This window comes from Drosophila albomicans, chromosome 2R, assembly GCF_009650485.2.
Source record: "Drosophila albomicans strain 15112-1751.03 chromosome 2R, ASM965048v2, whole genome shotgun sequence".
Taxonomy (NCBI): Eukaryota; Metazoa; Arthropoda; class Insecta; order Diptera; family Drosophilidae; genus Drosophila; species Drosophila albomicans.
This window is the reverse complement of record NC_047631.2, coordinates 5,146,500-5,167,525: the sequence shown is the minus strand read 5'-3', so window position 1 is coordinate 5,167,525 and position 21,026 is coordinate 5,146,500. Positions and strand designations below refer to the sequence as shown.

The following is a 21,026-nucleotide window of genomic DNA, read 5'->3' as shown; positions in this document are numbered from 1 at the left end:
TAAAAAGTTTTGCCCACTCATTCCAACCCACAGCACATGGCTGAGAGATTGGATAACGAAACAAGAAAACGATTAGCTTTTGACTCTGACATCTATCAGAGAACTATCAGAAATAGTAGTTTATAGATATTACTAATACTCAAGTCATCTATGTATGTATAAACAAAAAAGTAAAATTTAAATTTGAAATTTTTATAATATACGTATATACCTTAAAAAAAAACTATTAATAATCTATTTCAATATTTACAAACAAATTTTATATTAAATAAAGATATTAAAAGAAAAAAAAACATTCTCATTAAACAATTGCATACTTTCGGGCGATCGATTATCAATGTTAACTTTTTATAAATTGCAAAAAATTGATAAGATCATTGCCGATCTTTATGTTACACAATTCATTGTCGATTATTAGCAGTTTGTCATTCGCGATTTTATTGATTAGTTTGCACTTTCAGTTCCATTAAGTGAGCCGACACGATCCATTGATTGAGAGATGGAATTTAACCTCGAGCGGAATGAAATAAATGAGCTGCTATTGGCTACTGATTGTTGAACTCATGAACTCTATCGGTACTTAATAGAAACGCAATCAAATAATTGTGCAAAGTGTGCCACAATCAAATATAGCAACAAATTAACCAACACCAGCCACAACAGCAACAACAACAACTACTGCAAAATAACTGTCATTGTGGTTGCTGCCGCTGCAAATCGATAAATCGACAAAGCCGCAAAAAATAAAAGAGCAAAAAGTTAGCTGAAAACCCCTCTTGGCCACTTCCCCTTTACTTCTCACCATCTTCACGTCATATCTTCTGGAGTCTTGGAACATGCACCAAAGCGATAAGTTTACAATTGCTTATGACTTCAATTAATCTGTGGAAAGCGCCTACGCAGCCAGTGTATGGGAAGAGCGAAAAGTGCAGCAACAAACGCAAAGAATACAACAAAACACAAACATAAAATAATAATATTAATAAGGAAAAAAAGAAACATCTTTGAGTTGTGCAATGGCAACAGTTTAATACTCTGCAATCAGAATGAAACGTATTCCATTTCAATCTGCTATTTTTTAATATAATATATGATTCCGAAAAAAGACTCTCAAATAGAATTAACCAAAATGAAATTTGCGGTCGATAGAAGAAATGAATATATTCACATTTATTATTTAGCTAATGCTTTTCATATTTTCTTAGAAATAATAATATATGTACATACTAAATTCATATAAATTTATAGAAGATTACCGAGAATTTGCTAAAGTAAAAAAAGAATGTAATTCATTTATATATCACATTTTTTTTAAGAAGACAACAACACATTACTAAATATGGATATTTTAATTTCATTCTCTCATTTAAGACATTATACAAATATGTTTCAACTACCTTCCGATATCTATATTAATTTGATGAACAAATATGTACTTTTAAAGTCGCCGTAGTGATCGAGAAAATTGTCATTCCCCGCCTCGGAATATACACTTAAATTCTGAGCTTGCTCATAGAAATGCTGTCTTCAATTCCGCACGAAAATAGAAATTGGCAAGAGCTTCGACTCCGACGGCGGTTTCGTCTGCCGTCTGCGGTCGACTCGGCAAAGTCCCATAGTTGGAGGCGCGATCTTAGACTAAGAGAGCCACAGCCGCAGAAGACAATTGACCTGAAATTTCATTGAAGATGAGCTCGAACGCAGTGTGCAATGTGCAATGATGTGGCAGCCACGGCCAGGGGCAGTTCCAGGTGCAAGGCAAGGCAAGCCAAGACATGGCAAGGCTTTGAAATCTATACAAAACGGTAAATTGCTTAGTCATTTGGCCAAGTTGCTGCGTTGATGATGCTGCCACAGCCTTAGCTATTGCTGCAACCTCAGCCTCAGCTTTGGCCATAGGCCGAGTGGCAGCCAACGGGCCAAAGACGCTGCCAGCATCAATGATTGTAATCATGATCATTATAATTATTTGCCTTTGCCATTATTATCAAAATGAAATCGCATGCTGAGCGACCCGCCCCACCCCGAGACTGCGCTGCAACTTTGGACGTCTCTGTCCATCCGCATTGCTGCTTCGACTCCAGCAATCGATGCAACGCATTGAGCCTCTGCTCCGCAGCCCTATTTCACACACCCACGTAAAACGATGATCGTCTGCAGCGCCACTTCCACTTGCCCATGTCCATGTCTAGTCCATGTCCAGTGAGCGCTGCGTTGACCTGATCCGAGGAGAAGCCAAATTGCTTTCTTAAATTCGGTTTCGATTCGGCTATGTTCAACAGCCGTTGGGCTTTGGGCGTTCATCTATGAATCTGCTCGCTTACCAGTTTGACTAATATCGGAAAAATACACAAAATTATGTAGACACATGCAAGCTCAGAATAATACAGAAAATAAATAAATAATAAAGATTAGTAATATCTTATCAATCAATCAACAATCGAAGGTATGGAAATATTTCTACATTATGTGAAGTATATTAAACCGAAAACATACTAATTCATCAGATCTTGCATTGAAATATATCGCTTTGGAATGGAAATTGGTTACTTAAGCTTCAAACATTCGTATATAAAGTATTGTAAAAAAAAACTTAAAAAAGGGCAAACTTAAAGATATCTATTTGCTCAGACTAGCACAAAAATAGATTGACCATGATGTTTATTGATATATTTTTGTAGGCAAAGCTATATCTTTTCTCAAACAAATTTCTTATTTTTTCAATATAGTAATCAAAAATTTAAAAAGAATTATTACATTCTTGCTGATAAATAAAAAAAATGTTAAGAAAAGAATTCTAAATCAAATATTTTATACACTTTTATAAAATGTAGTCGATTGTACTAAAACTTTTTCAATGGCAGCGAGCTTTATATATACTTAACTTTATATTACAATTGATATTTCAATGTGAGCATAAATTGATTACAGCTGCTGGCATTATGCGAGAATTAAGTCCTTGACAACGGCTCATTTTCAATTTACGCAAATTCAGAATGAAATTGGCCGAGGGAAAACGGGAAATGAGTTCAATTTTCATAGTGCGCTCCACATGTGTGTCTGGATAATCGGAACTGCCAGGTGCTCAAATTGCTTCAGGTACGATTGTTCACTCACACGATTGCAAGACGATGAGCCGAAATTCAACAAAAACAGCAACTTCAAACTGCAGCAACAACAACAACAACAACGACTACGAAAGGTTAAGCGATCAAAGTTCGTGGCCGAAGTACGTGTGTGCGCCTCATGTGTGTGGTGTGTGTGTGTAAGTTGCAGTTGCAACTGCGTCTCAATTTCATCTCTGCAGCTGTGCAGTAGCTCCACCACAGGCCACTGTTTGGCAAATGCAATGCGGCTCCTATTTGGAGTCTCGCTCTCCGTCTCAGCCTCAGTCTCAGTCTTAGTCCGCAGCCCCAGCCACCTCTTGGCCGTGTCGTTTGGCCAACCAACGCAGTCAACATTCGCCGCATGGAAAACTCTGACCCGCTCACGTGTTGGATGCAATTTCGTAATTGTAAGCGCCATTTTATTTCTTTTTTTTTTTTTTTTGGCTTTGAATTTGTTGCGGAAGAAAAATTATTATTGGAAGAAATAGGAAACATATTAAGTGATTATGTACAACCAGGATATTATTATAATACAACTTAGAAAATAATAATATTCTTGCAGAATAACATAGTTACATATATATATGCTTTTAAAATTCTAGATATTAAAGAAAAAATAGCATGATAGTATAAAGTGAATACATATCATATATGAGTGCAAATGTATACTCGATATTTCAGCCTTTAACGTTTCATTTCACTAAAAAGTCGAACTAATTTCTAGATATTTAAATGTTATTTAAATGTATTTATAAAAATCTTAAAATGTTTTTTTTTTTAACTTTATTACATGTTTAGACAACATTTGGCTTTATGCATTTAAACGATTGAATACGAGAGTAATAAATATAACTATTCACATAATATTTGGATGATAATAACAGCGATCAGCGATTTTAATCAATATGACGAAATGTCAAATAAATCTAATTTACAATAATATATGCAAAGTTTCATAAATATTGGTAAACTATATTTTTATAACTTTAAACATATTATTTAAGCTATTTTGGGCTTTGTAAATTTTATACGATTTAATTTTGTGAAATTCAAAGATTATTTTAATACAAAATCAATTGTATGCATATGTATATGTAAATATATTACTCATTATTAAAAAACTATTTTAATAATAAACTCGGCTACATTCGATTCAAGAGTATGTCATCAATCATTGAAAAAAAGCAATTAAGCCGCAAATCGTGTCAACTGTTAACGTGCTTAAACCCAGCTTAGAACCCTAGGCTGCTCTGAGCCGCAGGTGGCAAAAAGAAGGCGCATAGATGTGTGGCAAGTAGCTGGAGGACAACTTCTTACGTCTCTAAGCAATTAAAGTCACAAAAAATGTCAGAGGCGATAAATTTTGTTAAGTGCGTTCCACATGAAAGTTGTCAAAAAGCGTTTGAGAAATTTTCACCGCAAACCACACAGTAAAAAAGACAAAAACAATAATACCAACAACAACAACAACAAAAACACGAAAAAATCCAGAAGACACATGACTCTGGATGTTTATCAAACACCTCTGCCAATGCGTGAGGCCTTGAGGTGTGGCACCATGAAACATGGACACGCAAACCGAAAGACCCCAAACGACAGAGACCCAAGCATGGTCAGTGGCATTGGGACTGGGACTGGGACCGAGACTGGTTCGAATACTGGCACCTATCGACAACGCCGACGACGACGACGACGTCGTCTGATAGGCAAGCGATAAGCAACATTACCGTACAATTTTCAATTAACACGAAGCAACTGTAAAGAGCTTGAGCAGTCTATGGTCCAGGTGGAATGCCAGATGATGGCCTGGCTTTGCGCTTACCACCAGAGTGGCGCTTCCAGGCAAAACTGTCCAAGCTCTTCTACAAATTGTCTAATCTCTTTCGCTCTTACTCAACGACTGGACATCGATCTATGGAGTAGCCGCTCTTGGTGTCTCTTGGCGGTCGCACTGAAATGTTGTCGACTTGCCGGGCTATAACTGACTTCAGTCGACAATTTATCATCCAAACTGCCGCCACTGTCGGTCGTAAAAGCTCTTTATGGTTTGCTTCTGCTTCTGCTGAAGATCACAGCATGTCCAGCACTTTTGCTCCTCTTACCCAGGCATGTTCGTATTTGAGTGTATGTCTGTCCGTTGGTCAATTTGTTGGCTGATCGCATTTACTGAACATGTTGCAGTTGATTCGACGGAAATTTTCAATGCACATTGAGTTGTCAGGTATTTTATGCCTCAAATAATTTAGTTGACCCTTCTAATAAATGTTGTTACACTAAAAAGAACAATAATAAATATAGCGAAGGCAGAATCTCGAAAACCTGACTTCAAATTATAATTATATTATATTATTATGTATGTATATATTACTGTAATTTATTGAAGAGTGCTAGATTAGCGGGAAGTTAATTGTTTTGCACAAAATTTTTTGCTAATTTTAATACCATTATTACTCTAAATACTGTGTAAAAATCGTTTTTCTACATCTTTGTTGTCGAACTGTTTTAATGTTTCACAAAAATAACTTCAAATAACTGAACGCTAGTGAAAGACAAAAGATTGCTGAATAACAACTAGCCAAAAGAAAACAACTGAACAAAAATGAACTAAACTTCAAAAGTTAGAAACTAAACAAGAATGAAGTAAAAAGCATAATCGAACAACTGAACAAAAATAGCGATGAAGTTGAACAATTCAGATTTCTCACCTTACAGAAAAGATTATTTTATCCGACCCTATGATGTATGTATGTTATATATTTATGTGTATTCTTAATCAATGTCAACAGCCGAGACGATATAGTCAATACAACAATATTCAGTTTAAAAATTTCAGTATATTAATTTGGAATATTTTAAGATATACGGCATTGTTTTAGTTTTATTGAAGCGGGTAGCGGGTATCTCAAAGTCGAGCACACTCAACTAAATGTATTATTTAATACTGTTTATAAATCCTTAATGTAGTCTTAAGATACTGCCTTCTGAAGCGTATTAGAACTCTTAAATATTTTTGACTTTAGCAGATTGCTTTCTGTTACTGTAGCTTTCTTATTTGTTTTAAATTTCAAATCAATTCTCATTGCAGTAGTTCAGCTTTTAAAGATCATCAGTTTAATGTCAGAAACACTTTTATTCTAACTCTAGATAAATGGCTGCGATGTGGAAGCTGTGTAATGTTAACCAGATGATGAGTCGCCCAAGAAGCTGGACCCTGGAGTCGCATCGGATGTTCTCCGAAAAATGTGAAGTAAAGAAGTTCGTAGTCGTAATGGTGCGACATGGTGAATCCGAGTGGAATAAAAAGAATCTCTTCTGTGGATGGTTTGATGCCATGCTTACTAAGAAGGGTAAAGAAGAGGCTTGTGCTGCGGGAAAGGCAATAAAGGATGCTAAGCTTAAATTTGATGTTGCGCACACATCTCTACTGGTCCGAGCTCATGACACACTCAAGGCGGTTCTCACCGTATCTGAACAAACCGGAATACCAGTATGCAAAAGCTGGCGGCTAAATGAAAGACATTACGGGGGACTGACAGGACTCAATAAGGCGGAAACAGCCAAGAAGTTTGGCGAGGAGCAAGTGAAAATTTGGCGTCGCAGTTTCGACACTCCTCCGCCTCCTATGGAAAAGGATCACAAGTACTACGAATGCATTGCCAAAGATCCGCGCTATAAGGATATAGATCCCTGCGACCTTCCCAACACTGAGTCGCTTAAACTGACCATCGAAAGAACTTTACCTTATTGGAACGAGATCATTGTGCCACAAATAAAAGAGGGCAAAAAACTCATTATTGCCGCACACGGCAACAGTTTGCGCGGCATTGTCAAGCACTTGGATGGCATATCTGATAAAGATATTATGGAGCTGAATCTGCCAACTGGCATTCCATTTGTCTACGAGCTCGACGAGTGCATGAAGCCATTGGTGTCGATGAAATTTTTGGGCGATCTTGAAACAGTGAAGAAGGCAATGGAAACTGTGGCGAACCAGGGCAAGGCAAAGTAACATTAACTGATTTGTGATAAGTTCAAAGGTTAGCAACATTTGCGACAGTCGCAGCCAAATAAATTGCCATAAATACAAGAAGAAGGTCAAAACAATATACGAGCATCGTCTCAATCCACACAAGTCTTCCATCTGATTCAGAATCGGAGAATTGGAATCGGAATTGAGGAACTGAAATGAGAATCAGAATCTGCTCGCGAATGTCAAGCAGCAAATAAATTTATTTGATTTTAATTGACAATGAAAAGTCAACAAAGGCAGAGCCAGTGCCCAGAGCCAGGGCCTCACATTCATTCATTCATTTTCATACTCATATATATATAATATTTTAACTCATACTTGCCTCTTTGGCTCAGAAATCTGTGGCTGTAGCTTTAGCTACCAACGGTGCAAGAGTAAGTCTCTGTGCCAATGCCCAATGTCCAATCCAACTCCCATTTTTTGCCGTCAATTTTAATTGCTGGACGGGTTCAGTTGGTTGAGTTCATTCGGCTGTTGGAATTTTGTGCGCGACATTCAAATGGGTCGAATTTTAATTTGTTTAAATGAAATACTCATTTAGGTTTTATTGACAAACAAATTGAATTGATTGATCTAAATGAATTTATGCGGTCAGCGACGAGCGTCTAACAAATGCACTCTCTCAATCTTCCTCTAACCTTCTCTCTCCGTTCTGTCGCTACTCACTCACTCAGTTTCACACTCGCGTATTCATGTGACTTTTTGTAGAATAAAATTCGTATTAGAACGGTTCAATTATGAATATTAGCTGAGAGAATAGATGACATATAATTTTGTAAGACAAAACAGCAAATAAGCTTTATGATTAGTTAATTAACTATACTCTTATATTGTAAGTATCTCAAGTACATAAGTACATACGTGTTAGGTTAGACGTACGCTTTCTTGCATTAATGAGGACTTGTTCAATTTGCAAATTTATAATTTGTGCTTAATGAATTGTTATTAATAAATAAATGGTCAGTGTTTAACCAACACGAATTCATAACACAAATATTTTTTAATGTCCTATGTTATGTTTGGAAAAACATCGACATTTAGTAAAATAGTATTGTATAATATATTCGTAAAAGTGGTATCCAGATCGAAAAGCGTGAGGCCCACATTAGGAGTATTTGAAGTTAATTATGTTGGAAAGTAAAGCTGGTCGATACGGAACGTTGCTGGGGTGCATCTTCCAATTTTTTCCACTACAAATACGAATGCAGCATAGAAATTGAAGAAACATAAAAATGTTTGCACTTCGTATTTGTCGCACATAAAATCTAATATCGAATTACAAGCGCTGTGCCACGCCACGGTGCACGGACCACAGTCCGCAATCCAGCTTGCAGCATGCTGCATGCCGCGCTCGAGGTTGCTCAGTGTGCGAGTGAATGTGTAGTGTGCGTGTCAGCTAAACTTTGTCTGGCTGGCAGGCTTGCCCCAGACAAACTGCCCACCCCACCCCACCGCCTGCATCTGCATTTGAGTGTTGCTTTGAGGCAGAGTCTGAGTCTGAGTTTGAGTCTGGGTCTCGGTCTGGGGTTGGGTTTGGGCCTTTGGCTGCCCATAAAGAAACTGAATTGAGTTAAATGTGCGATAAATTGCTTTTTGCATTTATCATGGTCCACGGAGTGCAGGCCAAAGCTGGAGCCAAGCCAGAGCAGAGCAGAGCAGAGGAGGCAAGACCTAAGCCTAGGCCGATGAAGATGCCCAGCTGTACTGTAGTCAGACTCCGACTGTGGCGAATATTGAACAAGATTTTTAATTAGCCGGCCAAAAAAAAAGCAACTAAAATGTAAACCACAAAGAATTTATTAGTTTTGCGCTGTTTGTTGAGGTTGTGGGGTCAAGTCCTGGTTAAGGACTTTGCTTATATAGGGCAGAAAACTGGAGACTCGCGTATAGACATCGGGTTTGCCCTGGGCACAGGTGGCGCTACCATAGGACACTATGCCAGCCAACTGCTGTCGCCCGTTTGACAAGATCAATGGACCACCAGAGTCACCCTGTGAACAGTCGTAAGCTGAAGTCAATCATCTAAAATGTGTACATATGTGTTGTACTCACCATGCAGGCGCCTTGGCCATGTGAGGCCAAAGCGCAGATCTCGTTCGGTGTGACGCGAAACCCTTTCTGTACGCATTCCTCATTCGAGATGGTCTGATAGTGAAGCACCTGCAGCCGGTCCGGCACCTTGGCCCCAGTGCTGTTCGACGTTGTCGATCCCCAGCCAGTGAGACGAACTGGCGTTTTGCCGCCAACACGATCGGCATCACCCAAGTGTATGGTGCTGATCTCAGCGAGATACAATCCGAACGGTGGACTCACCTTTAGCACCGCAATGTCATTGATAATGCGTGGCATCATTGCGTATTGCGGATGCACATGTTTGCTCACAATCTTGTGCCGTTGCCCACCCGTCTTCCAGTTGAGCGTGCCAGCCAAAACACTCAGCTTCTCCAGCTCCATCTTCTCCACACAATGCGCCGCAGTCACAACATGCATCTTACTGATTATGGAGCCGCTGCAAAAGTGACGCCACCCGCCTCGTCGATGCATTTGGAGCGACACTTGAAAAGGAACCGTTTTGTTCATCTACTGACCACCATTGATGCGGGTTGCTTTGAGGTCCTCATCAGCATCAGCAGCCAGACTGAGGTAAACCACAATGCACAACTGAATTAACTGAAGATATTTTACTGGCATTTCGTCAACTCACTCGATGATTATTGCTTAGTTGGCATAAAAGTGAATCTTATTTATACCTTCGTAGCTTTTGGCATTTATCTTTTTCATGGTATGCAAATCAAACAAAGATTAAGCATTGTTTTTAATTTCTTTTAACATCATCATAAACATAGTACTTCTTGCATTGATAAAAGAATTGGGCCAAGGTCGAATTGTAATGAAAATAATTGTTCTTTATGAAATAAGTGTAATAAAAATGCATATTTCACATGTTTAAATAACCTATTTTATTAATTCATTAAATAATAAAAAAGTTAAAATGAAAGTAGATTTATTTAATTACTCTAATAGTTTATGAGAAATATAAAAGAACTCTGAAACTTTTAAAGATAGGTTTTTTACTGTTCATGTAAATCTAGATTATTGAAGTTAAATATTTACAATACTAAACATAATCAACGTCTCTTATTAATCTTTATTTATCAAGGAAAAACAATTGCCATACTTAATTAAATCTTTTAAATCTCGCTTATAAAATGTGTTTAATTCATGCCAGCAAATTCGTTGAACTGACTGAACTGAAATGCGACTTTGTCATTCCCCATTCTTATTTCTTTATTGCAGTTTAAATTTAACGCCAGGCGGCAAAAGGTACGGTGTTAACAAGATAAGCATCCTGTCTGTAAAATCCGAAGAAGCCGACGGGAACGCCATCATTATTATGACGTTTTGGTTGATTGCCCGCCTTATTGTCAGCCTTGTTCTTCGCCAGTCAATTTCAGCAGAATTGTGCGTGTGGCCGTTCAAAAAGAGTATCTCATTCACAACTCAAGAACAGAAATAAAACGCAGTGGAAAAAATAAAATAAATATTTATATTGCAACTTTTATTGTATGTGCGGCAGGTTTGTGTTGTTCTTTTTTGTCTTCCAGTTGATTTATATGTCGGTTTTTAAAGCAGAGCCGCTTGTTTTTATTACCTGCGTCAGTGCGGTTGCCAATTGAGCCTTCAAAGTCCAGTAGTCAAGTATTTAATCGTCTTTTGCACGTGTGCTCTCAATTGGATTTTCAGATTTGATAACGTAAGAGAAGGCATGAAGGCATGATCCAGATACGTCAAAAATTAAAAAAAAATTTTTAAATAATCTTTATTGCAATACGATACATAAATGCTGGAAATTCCCATTGTCAAAACTATCCATTAAACCATTGTTATTGTTATTGTCCCCAATTTATATTTTATTTGCTAGTATTTTGATCGATATTATGGTGTGCTTAAAAAAATGATTATTTTATAAAGGACTAAAAAGAAATCTTCAAGAAAAATGAAATACACTCAGATTTTATTTCAGAAGCTAATGAAAGGTTCAACAGCTTTGGCCCCTGGACCGAACTGTAAGAGTGAAACAAGAGTGACTCCTGCTGTTAGGCTGTGCGTGTCAGAATATCATAAGCAAATCTTCGATATGAAGATGAACAATATCATACTCACCATACTGCGTCTCGTTTGTCGTGAAGCTAATCTGAGGTCGGTTGCTGGCTTGACAGAAGCACCTACCTGTTGTCATCAATTAGGTAACAAGCTCACGCGACCGATAAATTTAGCAAAGAAGGTAGTATCAGTATCTGATATTTGGTAAGCGTATCTACACATGGTTTAGCTGCTCGCTGTGCCCAGATCTCTTATCTGATTTGCAAATAAAAACGTATTTCACTTGTCGCACTGCGAGAACTTATTCGAAGCGCCTTGCGACTGCAGTCATAATTTATAGGTATGTCGGGAGGTTGAACAGAAGGGGGACAGACAGACAGACAAACGTTGGGCAGTTTGTGGTGCTGGCAAATTAAGTACGTAAAATAAACGACCAATTTAGTGATTATGCAAAACATGCAATTAATTTTCCCAACTCCACATTTGTTCCAAATGTTCCATACATAGTACTAGTTAACTAAACTTGTTGTTGTCATTTATCGCAACGAGTGCAAAATTAATTGCCACAACAAATGGAAAATTTATTCGGCATCTTGTTGTTTTCTTGCTTGCCAAGAGCTACCAATAATTTATTAACTATATCTTAAGGTTGACCAAATACAAAGCACATTGTTGGCATAGATTGAAGAGAATAAAATATACAGATAATTAATGATTTTTATTATACCTTAACTTATTAATAAGTTACGCCATCAGAAAAACAATCCGAGAAGGAAGTTTTAATAATGTTAATTGGATTTAGGAAGGGAATAAATACAATGTCTAATGAGTTAACATAAGGATTAACCTGTCAACGGGACCCAGCGAACTCATATGCAAATTACATATATGCTAAAGTTAAAAATAAGCTACAGAGATAAGTCGTGTCTGGGCTTCTTTCCAGGGTGGTCCGATTAACAAAGAGCAGAAGCTAAAAGAAGGTGGGCAGCTACAGCCAAGAAGCTACAACTCGCTGCCAAAATAATAAAGCCATTTTAAGTTCAAATCGGTTCGGAGGCAGTGCCAAACTGCGCCGAGGCAACAATTAACACAGTAGTCCAAAGATCAAGACCTCAACATTCGGCTGCAACGCCGACTGCTGAATCCCGGCGAATCCCCAGAGGTGTGCATAATTAATTTGCGCCAGTTGCCACACACAGTTCTCGGGAGGCGCAGTAAAATGATTCATTAGAGTGGATGCAATCAGGCCGGAACTGACACATGGCAGGCAGCGTCAGGGTGCAAGGAGGAGAGAAGCAGGAAGAGTCCATCGCAGATAGCACAGAGCTTGTGCCCTCCCAGACGTCGGCCACTGAAGTTGATTTGCATCGAACATGTGAGCTGCCCAGATAGCCAAAGCGAACCGAAAGTGTTGATTGTCCAATGGCAACTCCAATTGCCTGACTGCCTGCCTGCCTGCTTGCCTGTCCATGTTTGTTACCGTTCCTCCTCAACCACGCTCTGCTTCCCCATCTACGTCAAGGAATTAAAAGAAATGTCCGCGACCAGAGCACCACCAGCAGCAGCAGCTTGTTTAATCGGAATATTTAAATTATTCATTGATTAAAACTGCAGCCTGATCAACCTGATCCTTCCTCTTCTGCCTTGTCCCACGAGCCACGAAACCACTTGTGCCTTAGTCTCAGTCCTTGCTCGTGTCGCGTCAATTTGGATGTAGGTGTAACTGTAGGTGTTGATGTCATTACCGAGAATTGAGGAAGCAACTCTACCCCACACTTTTTCTGTTTGGCTGGCCACCCAAAGTCCGACTCACAAGACGTAGATGCAGTTTTTCACTGTTTCGCACCATCGCTAGAAAATAATATGCCATGATGCACTCAATTCTAAAAGTTTTTCCGAAAGTGCAATTCTCCCACTGAGCTGTAGCCAAGTTTATCGCATGTTAAGCTTGCGACCTTGTTACACATACTTTGGGGTCAGAACACCCACAGCTTTAAAATGATAAAATTCTAATGAGCACCTAGTACAATGTATATAAAGCGTCAAAGTTAAGCAAAGTCAAGTATCAATTCAATTCCCAGCCACATTATGGAAACTTCACTCTGCTTGCTGCTGCTGTTTGTTTTTCTAACAATTGCAAAACCCATGGGCAAAGTAATAGATCGTAAGTATCACTGTAAAAATTATGATCACCTGCTAATTAAGATTCCTTGCAGTGGACGCGTATTTTGAGAGTGCGGACAGCAGTTCGCAGGAGCGAGTAGTTGGAGGCTATGATGTGCCCAACGATGAATATGTTCCATACCAAATATCCATGCAGTTTCTGACACGCAGCGGCAAGCAACGTCATTTCTGTGGCGGATCTCTTATTGCACCCAATCGAGTACTTACAGCGGCACATTGCGTCAATGGACAGAATGCCAGCCGGATCACTGTGGTGGCAGGTGTGAGGGATTTGAACGATGAGAGCGGTTTCCGTTCCCAAGTGCAGTCCTACGAGATGAACGAGAACTATGAGGAGTTGGTCACTAGCGACATTGCTATACTGAAGATTGATCCACCCTTTGAGCTGGATGGCAAGAGAGTCAGTACCATCGATGTGAGCAGCAACGAGCTTGTCGGCGCAGATCAGGATGTAATGCTCACTGGCTGGGGCTCAGTTTTCCATTTTGGCACTGGTCCTTTTGCCAAGTATCCCACAGTGCTGCAGAAGCTCTCCTACAAAACGTTGGCCAATGATAGATGCAAACAGACAATGACACAGCTGACGGACACCGAGATTTGTGCCCTGGAGCGATTCGGAAAGGGCGCTTGCAATGTGAGTAAATTCACTATTGAGTTAATTTCATAGTTTGCTGTAATTTGTGACTTTTTAGGGTGATTCTGGCGGCCCATTGGTTATGGCGAATGGCGAGTCGCTTAAACAAGTGGGTGTTGTCTCATATGGAACCGCTTTCTGTGCTTCTAATAGTCCAGATGTCTACACTCGCGTCTCTATGTTCGACACTTGGATAAAAGAACGTATGGCATAAACTTAGTGGGATGCTTTAAACCAAAATGAATTGATTTTATGCAAGCAGTGTAAAATTATACGAAGCAGTGCTGGGCAAATGTGGACTGCTTGCTTCACCTCACTTTGCATTGCATATTTTAGGGCTTGTTGAAAAAATGAAATTAAACTTTACAAACTCAACTACAGCCTTATAATTTAGTTTATTGTTTTAAATATTTTCCTAATGTAATTTTCCGCATATTTAGTAATCGTCATAACTTCGGTAAATGTTAAATGGATTCCGAGGCTTGCTAATAGCCAAGATAAGGGGTCGGTTTCTACTTCTTTCTTGCACGACATAACTTTGAAGGGGCTGCTGGCTTTCTGTGATAGTTTTTGCTTCACCCTCGTCACTGTCATATCCTTCATTGGAGTTATATTCGTTATCCTGATTCTCATACTCGTCTTTAGTGGATTCGTCCGTGCTTTCGGATATACCGGATTCTTGACCATCTTCTTCTTCTTCCTCGTCTTCTTCATCCTCGTCTTCATCCTCATCGTAATCTTCCGATTGTTGTTCCTGGTCAAAAACTTGCTCAGGATCTTGACGTAGTGTTGAATTTACCACTTCATTGAATGTTGGACCCGTTTCTATGTCGATTTGAATATTTTCGATAATTGGACCTGACAAACGTCCTGGAGGGTCAGTAGTTGGTTCCATTGTAGTAGTTTTCCATTGTAGTTGTCTCAGTATCTGGAGGGATTGTCGTAGTCTCGGGTGGTAAAGTTGTAGTTGGCTTGGTCGGCGTGGGAGTTGGTCTGGGAGGTGGCCTCTTAGTTGTATGTGGTTTATGTGGCTTGTGTGGTTTATGTGGATGGTGAGGCTTATGTGGATTGTGAGGTTTATGTGGATGATGTGGCCTTTTTGTTGGTTTGTGTGGATGATGGGGATGGTACGGTTTTTTGGTTGGCTTGTGTGGATGATGTGGCTTGTGGGGTTGCGGTTTATGGTGATGGTGAGGTCCTTTATGTGGTGGTATTACTGGGTATGGAACAATTATTGGCGGTGGTGGTGGTGGGTGTGGTTGTGGATGATGGTGGTGTGGCGGAGGTGGTGGTGGTGGTGGTGGGGGAGGAGCTGGCCACGTTGGCGGTCCTGGTGGACCTGGTGGCCCTTGCAGACCAGGGTTTCCTTGAGATCCCGGTGCACCTGGTGAACCAGGCGAACCTGATGTTCCTGGTGGACCTAAGGCACCTTGAGCACCTGGAGATCCTGGGGATCCTGGAGATCCCTGAGATCCTTGCGATCCTTGTGCTCCTGGTGGTCCTTGAGCTCCTTGGGATCCTTGTGCACCTGGCAGACCTTGAGAACCCTGAAGGCCTTGAGGTCCTTGTGGACCAGTCAAACCAATTGGTCCCTTATCTCCCTTATCACCTTTGTCACCCTTATCTCCCTTTTCTCCAGGATCACCTCTGTCACCTTTCGCTCCCGGATGTCCCGGTTTTCCTGGTGTGCCTGCATAATAAAATGTTATTGAAGTTTTATATTTTTTAATGTTAAATGAATTGGATACTTACCATTAAGGCCTGGAGGACCCGGTGGCCCTGGTGGTCCAGGAGGACATTTACATTTAGGCGACGGATGATGAGGTGGCGGTGGTGGATGGTGTGGTGGAGGTGGTGGGTAGTAAGGTGGCGGTGGTGGTGGTGGATAATAATGATGGGGTCGCTTGTAGACAACTTTTGGAGGCGATTTCTCCGGCGCTGGAACCTGAATTGCAAGAAGTCTGCCGGTGTCTGGGCTACTTGGATGCTTTCCAGCGGAGGTAATCCTCCAACTGATGCCAATAACTATATGCAAAATAAGGGTCAAGATGAGCAAATTAAAGTCTTCTATTCTATTTCAATGCAACCTACTGAGGTAGCAAAGTGCTATGCGCAGCTCCATGGCTCAAACAGAAGTGTTTCATTTTGCAAGTAATTGATCTCTTTTATACTAAAGGAGAGTGTATTCTAATGAAATCACTTTCAGAAATCTAGATTTAAAGGAACCGTTAAGCATAATATCCATCAAAATCACAAGTTAAGCGTTTGTTTTATTGCCTTACTGTTGTTTTTATGGTTGCGCCGTGATGATGATGACGGAACATCATCAAATATCTAGAATATACATAATCTTGATCGCAATGACAAGCTGAAATATGACTAAACTGGTTATAGTCCTCCTCAAAGCACGGTTGGCAAGTGCCGCGATTTTGAGAATCAAATTACTGCAGAATGTGGGTCAACTTTTGCAAAATTCTTTTAATCAGTATGGGAGACACATTTAAGATCATTTTTATGAAGTCAAAATAGTATGCAAATGCTACTGACGGATCTTTAAAAACCTACTTTATATTCTCTATGATGAACAAGACGAACAATGATGAATATATGTTTATTGGTTTACCTAAAGACGCGTAGGCGCCTTCTATTGACATATCCAGAAAACAGGAATTTAAGCGTTGGTAGATAATAGTAAATAAATTTCTAATATAAATCGGCAAGTAAACTGATAAAATTTTCTATTAAATTGAAGGTCAAAGCTATTCAATAAAAACCATAAATAAAAACCTAATTTTAGGAAAGCAATAAATCATGAACTTACATCAGAACGACTTAAGTTTATTGCACTAATGAATAACTGACATAATTGAAGTTACTTACAAAAATATAACATAGCTATTGCAAAATATTCAATATTAACTTTGCTTTCCGATGATAGAATATGTATTTGTAAAAAAACATAACCCAGGGAGTTTTTGTAATGTGTTCACTCTACCAATTTGAATAGTCTTAAAAAACAGTGATTTGTTAATTCACCGCTGAATGTTTCCGTTATAGTTTATATCTGTAAGTAACTGTTTTTTTGGTAAATTTCTATCTTAACCTACAATAATTATTACATAATATTCTGCGATCTTTAAATTAAATTCAAATTCTTACAACCATTCAAAGCATAAGATCTACCTAAATTTACTAGTTTGAGCTAGAATAAAATGTATACTAATTTTTACTAATTTGAATAGATGTTTATTGATTCATCAGCACGATTCAGGTGACAGAAGAGAACAAAATGCTTTTGTTAACTTCTGAATGGTCGAATTGATTTTTATCACAGGTAGATTGCCAAAATGATCCATGAATCACATTATTCTTGAATTGAATCCACACATTAACCCACATAAAGAAGCAAGTCAGAATGAAATTAGAGTTTTCAATCTGATAAAAGTAAGATCATAGCGAAAGTGTTATGTCAAACCAAAATCGAATGCAAACTAGTCTTAATATTCCAATAAAGGTCAAAATTCCTTGCATTTTAAATTATCATTAGTTCATAAATGTCATCATCTAGCTAATAATAATTGTTAAAGAGCTAGAATATTTTTAATAAACGTAAAAACAGAGACCCTAACTTTTACTCTGTGATATGAACTTTTTTTATACGTAATCTTTTCGCCACGCCCATCACTTTGGCTGATATCTACTTTGCAGCTTTATAAATCATTAATAGTTTCTTTTTCAAAACAATTTCAAGTAATTGTTAAAGCTGTAAAGTTAACCCCGATTATAACAAGTTGTCATTTAAATTTTTTCAAGATTCAATTTATCACAAAACTCATAAATTTACACTAAAAATGTTAGTCAAATGCAAATATGTTTGCTCTCACTTAGACCAAACATATCAAGCGCATATTTTTAAATAACATTTTGTTGTCGAAAATCAAATAAACGCTTAGTATTATTTAATGAAAAACGGCAGTTGCTCACAAGTAATTTTGAGGTCTAAGGGGTTAAGGAATGCGCTACGAATGTGTTCGCTTCATCAAAGGAAGACGACTTCCATAAAGACAGTATATTATAGAAGTAATTTAATACAAATATTCTGCATTATATATTATGTTGGCTCTCCACAAAAATACAAATACTCACTTACTGGTGGTTGGGAGCTTATTCCAATTACCGTCATAAACGCTCATTACATATTTGAATTTCAAGATCAAAATTAATGGCATAACTTTAGCGAGTTGCGATATCTATGTAAATTTTGTGGAATGAGGGTCACGCCAAATAGTATTTAGACTGATGCATAGCATCAGTTTCAGTCACTAGGAAAGTGACATGGGTCTCATTCAATTGCTTTTTCTGACAACACTGTGGTTGGTTGCTGTCAAGGCGCGACTCAATTGTAAGCTACTGAAAATGAGTTACTTTTCATAATTACATTGAATCTTCCACAGCTCGACAGCCAAGTGGCTACATACCCAGCCGTATTGTAGGTGGCTCAGATGTGCCAGTCGGAGAATCTGTGCCCTACCAGGTCTCGATGCAGTATTCAACACGTGGTGGTTACACGCATTTCTGTGGCGGTTCCATAATAGCACCCGATCGCATATTGACAGCAGCTCATTGCTGTGAGGGACTCAATGCTTCACGGATGTCGGTGGTGGCGGGTATTAGAAATCTGGATGAGCGGGGCGGACAGCGGTCTCAAGTGGTGTCCTATGCCATACATCCGAACTACAAAGAGCTGGAAACGAGCGATATTGCTGTTTTAACAATACAACCACCGCTGGTCTTTAATAATGTTTCTGTGGGTCTTATAGCATTCAATGATAAACAGTTTGTGGGCGGTGGTGTTCCAGTTAGTCTGACCGGTTGGGGCTTAAGATTGCCTGTACCATTCCCATTCTTCGACAATGTCAATTATCCAAATACATTGCAGCGCATGAGCTATCACACAATTTCAAATGATCTGTGTAGAGCAAGTGGCATGGATAGCGTCACAGAAACTGAGATTTGTGCACGGGGACCGTTTAGAGGGGCTTGTTCGGTGAGTAAATACATTAAAACTTTAGACGGATCATCTAACATCATTGCGATATTTCTAGGGTGACTCTGGAGGCCCCTTAGTACGAAACGACAACGGAGAAATTAAGCAAGTGGGTGTGGTCTCCTATGGATTGGTGGTTTGCGGTCTCTTTGTCTCGCCCGATGTTTACACGAGAGTTTCAACCTTTAGCGATTGGCTGCAAGAACGTGTTGATGCTTAAAAGTCTGATACTCTGAATATAACATATTCTATTCATTCACATATTGAATTACACGTTTAACTAATTTACAAGCAGAAGATCACAAACTTATATGAGCGATTAAAAGTTATAACATTAAAAACAACGTTCCATTTATGATTCTGCGGCAGGCGGAGCTTCTTCGGTGGCTTCTGCAGCGGGCTCTTCGGCAGCTGCTGGCGCCTCTGCGTTTTCAGCTGGAGGTTCTGGTGCTACCGCTTCTTCAGTTGGCGGAGGCTGCTCTGCGGATGTTTCAACCTCAGTAGGAGGTTGTGTCTCATGAGATTCTTCAATCGTGACAGTTTCTATGGGAGCTTCATCTTGTGTAACTTCTTGCTTAACCTCGCCGGCATCTGCTGGTGGCGTCTCTTCAGCAGCTGCAGGCGAAGCTTCGTCTGTTGAGATTGCAGTGGCGTCTTCATCAGCTATCTTTATTTTTGTCGCCTCAGTTTCATCAACAGTTGCAGCAATAGTTTCCGTTGGAGGCCCAGTTGGGGCACCAGCAGCTGCTGATATGCTATCTCTCGGAGTTTCTTTTTCCTCACACGGATCACCCATCTAACGAACAGAAAACTTAAAATACCTCAAATATGTAAAAAGAAGCAGTTTACTTACCGGTTTAATTGATTGCCGCTGAATATAAAATAAAGTTTAATATAAATAGTTTAACAATTAATAACAGATACAACTTACTAAAAGCATTTTCTTGAAGAACCGCTGTATAGTACGAGCAGCAGCTTCCCGTTGTTTAGCTTCCTCCTCATCTTTGTTATCCTGTAGGAATGTACATTAATCAGACATCAAAAAGAGTTATTTTGAATATCCTTGCAAGGATTACCAGAGTGCAAATGCACGTGCAGACATGCTGAGCCAACGTCCTCCGGACTGCATAGCCACGCCAAGCAGCCTGGATGGTAGTAGCCGCTTTTTTTTGGATCAATATTTCAATTCGCTTTAGTTCACGATCGCGGAAATACTGGTAGAGTATCTCGGTGCCCTTGGTGTCGACAGCAGCAGCCATATAGGCGTCAACAAAACGCTTATAGGCGCTCTCAATTGTTGGCCGTGATTTGTCCAGTTCCTCCTCTGAGAAACCGCATTTCTGTATCAACTCCTCAAGCATGTCGACATCTGCAAATTGAATGGCTTTCTTGTCGCGCCGCATTTCACATCTACGCTTCTCTAAGAAATTTCGGAAACAATCCTCCAAAACCTGACTCATCATATCGGATTTTTCTTTGGTTAGATCGCAAACACACAAGTCCGATATGATGCTGTCTACTTGACGAAGTGCACGATCCAATATGCTCCTTGCAACTGCACAGCAGTTTTAATAAATGTTTTCTTGCTCGATATGCATATAATATAGCTCACCCATTGCCTTCTCCCGCGTTACAATGACCGAATGCAAATAGTCTATGATGAACTGACAGAGACACTCTTTAGTTGGTTGACATCTTCAACACCTCGCGAGTTATATCCGATAACAACTCGGGCAGACCTTCAGGAACACCGATAGCCTGTTGGCGAACCTTGCCGCGTTGTATTAGATAGTTCATGTTGATTTATTAAAATTGTTCTCGAAATGAGAGTTTTGAACTAGATAAAATAATTAGAAACTATTTGCTGCAGCAGCTATCTACGAATTATTCTTAACTTTAAATATACATATATTATTGACA

The 21,026-nt window shown here is 39.3% G+C and overlaps 6 protein-coding genes across 6 annotated transcripts; 3 read left to right on the top strand and 3 right to left on the bottom strand.

The window, feature by feature from the left end:
- Positions 1–6,179: 6,179 nt before the first annotated feature.
- On the top strand, positions 6,180–7,350 carry LOC117576155 (phosphoglycerate mutase 2). Its single transcript, XM_034260728.2, has one exon. It carries the CDS (start codon positions 6,256–6,258, stop codon positions 7,114–7,116), a length of 861 nt encoding a protein of 286 aa, XP_034116619.2. The 5' UTR covers positions 6,180–6,255; the 3' UTR covers positions 7,117–7,350.
- Positions 7,351–8,916: 1,566 nt separating this feature from the next.
- Positions 8,917–9,841, bottom strand: LOC117576884 (chymotrypsin-2). The gene is made up of 2 exons (XM_034261998.2): positions 9,190–9,841; positions 8,917–9,128 (listed from the first exon to the last, which is right to left on the bottom strand). Exons 1-2 carry the CDS (start codon positions 9,715–9,717, stop codon positions 8,937–8,939), a joined length of 720 nt encoding a protein of 239 aa, XP_034117889.2. The 5' UTR covers positions 9,718–9,841; the 3' UTR covers positions 8,917–8,936.
- A 3,495-nt stretch (positions 9,842–13,336) lies between these two features.
- On the top strand, positions 13,337–14,391 carry LOC117575409 (chymotrypsin-1). The gene is made up of 3 exons (XM_034259589.2): positions 13,337–13,405; positions 13,458–14,059; positions 14,118–14,391. The coding sequence occupies exons 1-3, from the start codon at positions 13,387–13,389 to the stop codon at positions 14,271–14,273; spliced, it is 777 nt and encodes a 258-aa protein (XP_034115480.2). The 5' UTR covers positions 13,337–13,386; the 3' UTR covers positions 14,274–14,391.
- Positions 14,392–14,494: 103 nt separating this feature from the next.
- Positions 14,495–16,413, bottom strand: LOC117576873 (collagen alpha-1(III) chain-like). The gene is made up of 4 exons (XM_052006660.1): positions 16,342–16,413; positions 16,151–16,269; positions 15,812–16,084; positions 14,495–15,749 (listed from the first exon to the last, which is right to left on the bottom strand). The coding sequence occupies exons 2-4, from the start codon at positions 16,179–16,181 to the stop codon at positions 14,938–14,940; spliced, it is 1,116 nt and encodes a 371-aa protein (XP_051862620.1). The 5' UTR covers positions 16,182–16,269; positions 16,342–16,413; the 3' UTR covers positions 14,495–14,937.
- Positions 16,414–18,394: 1,981 nt separating this feature from the next.
- Positions 18,395–19,326, top strand: LOC117576870 (chymotrypsin-1). Its single transcript, XM_034261971.2, has 3 exons — positions 18,395–18,461; positions 18,514–19,106; positions 19,165–19,326. Exons 1-3 carry the CDS (start codon positions 18,395–18,397, stop codon positions 19,324–19,326), a joined length of 822 nt encoding a protein of 273 aa, XP_034117862.2.
- A 30-nt stretch (positions 19,327–19,356) lies between these two features.
- On the bottom strand, positions 19,357–20,982 carry LOC117576171 (uncharacterized). The gene is given in 6 exon segments (XM_034260753.2): positions 19,357–19,902; positions 19,960–19,977; positions 20,038–20,118; positions 20,183–20,661; positions 20,719–20,803; positions 20,805–20,982. Coding segments are annotated over 6 exon segments (1,206 nt in total). The 5' UTR covers positions 20,904–20,982; the 3' UTR covers positions 19,357–19,458.
- Between the last annotated feature and the right edge of the window lie 44 nt (positions 20,983–21,026).

Excerpts from the sequence above, each read along its gene's own strand:
- LOC117576155 (XM_034260728.2), top strand. The coding sequence starts at position 6,256 with ATGGCTGCGATGTGGAAGCTGTGTAATGTTAACCAGATGATGAGTCGC.
- LOC117576884 (XM_034261998.2), bottom strand. The coding sequence starts at position 9,717 with ATGAACAAAACGGTTCCTTTTCAAGTGTCGCTCCAAATGCATCGACGA. Across the intron at positions 9,129-9,189 it reads ATGGCCAAGGCGCCTGCATG|GGTGACTCTGGTGGTCCATT; the intron begins GTGAGTACAACA and ends GACTGTTCACAG.
- LOC117575409 (XM_034259589.2), top strand. Across the intron at positions 14,060-14,117 it reads TCGGAAAGGGCGCTTGCAAT|GGTGATTCTGGCGGCCCATT; the intron begins GTGAGTAAATTC and ends GTGACTTTTTAG.
- LOC117576873 (XM_052006660.1), bottom strand. The coding sequence starts at position 16,181 with ATGGAGCTGCGCATAGCACTTTGCTACCTCA. Across the intron at positions 16,085-16,150 it reads CATAGCACTTTGCTACCTCA|TTATTGGCATCAGTTGGAGG; the intron begins GTAGGTTGCATT and ends TTTTGCATATAG. Across the intron at positions 15,750-15,811 it reads GGGTCCTCCAGGCCTTAATG|GCACACCAGGAAAACCGGGA; the intron begins GTAAGTATCCAA and ends TTTATTATGCAG.
- LOC117576870 (XM_034261971.2), top strand. The coding sequence starts at position 18,395 with ATGGGTCTCATTCAATTGCTTTTTCTGACAACACTGTGGTTGGTTGCT. Across the intron at positions 18,462-18,513 it reads TGTCAAGGCGCGACTCAATT|CTCGACAGCCAAGTGGCTAC; the intron begins GTAAGCTACTGA and ends AATCTTCCACAG. Across the intron at positions 19,107-19,164 it reads CGTTTAGAGGGGCTTGTTCG|GGTGACTCTGGAGGCCCCTT; the intron begins GTGAGTAAATAC and ends CGATATTTCTAG.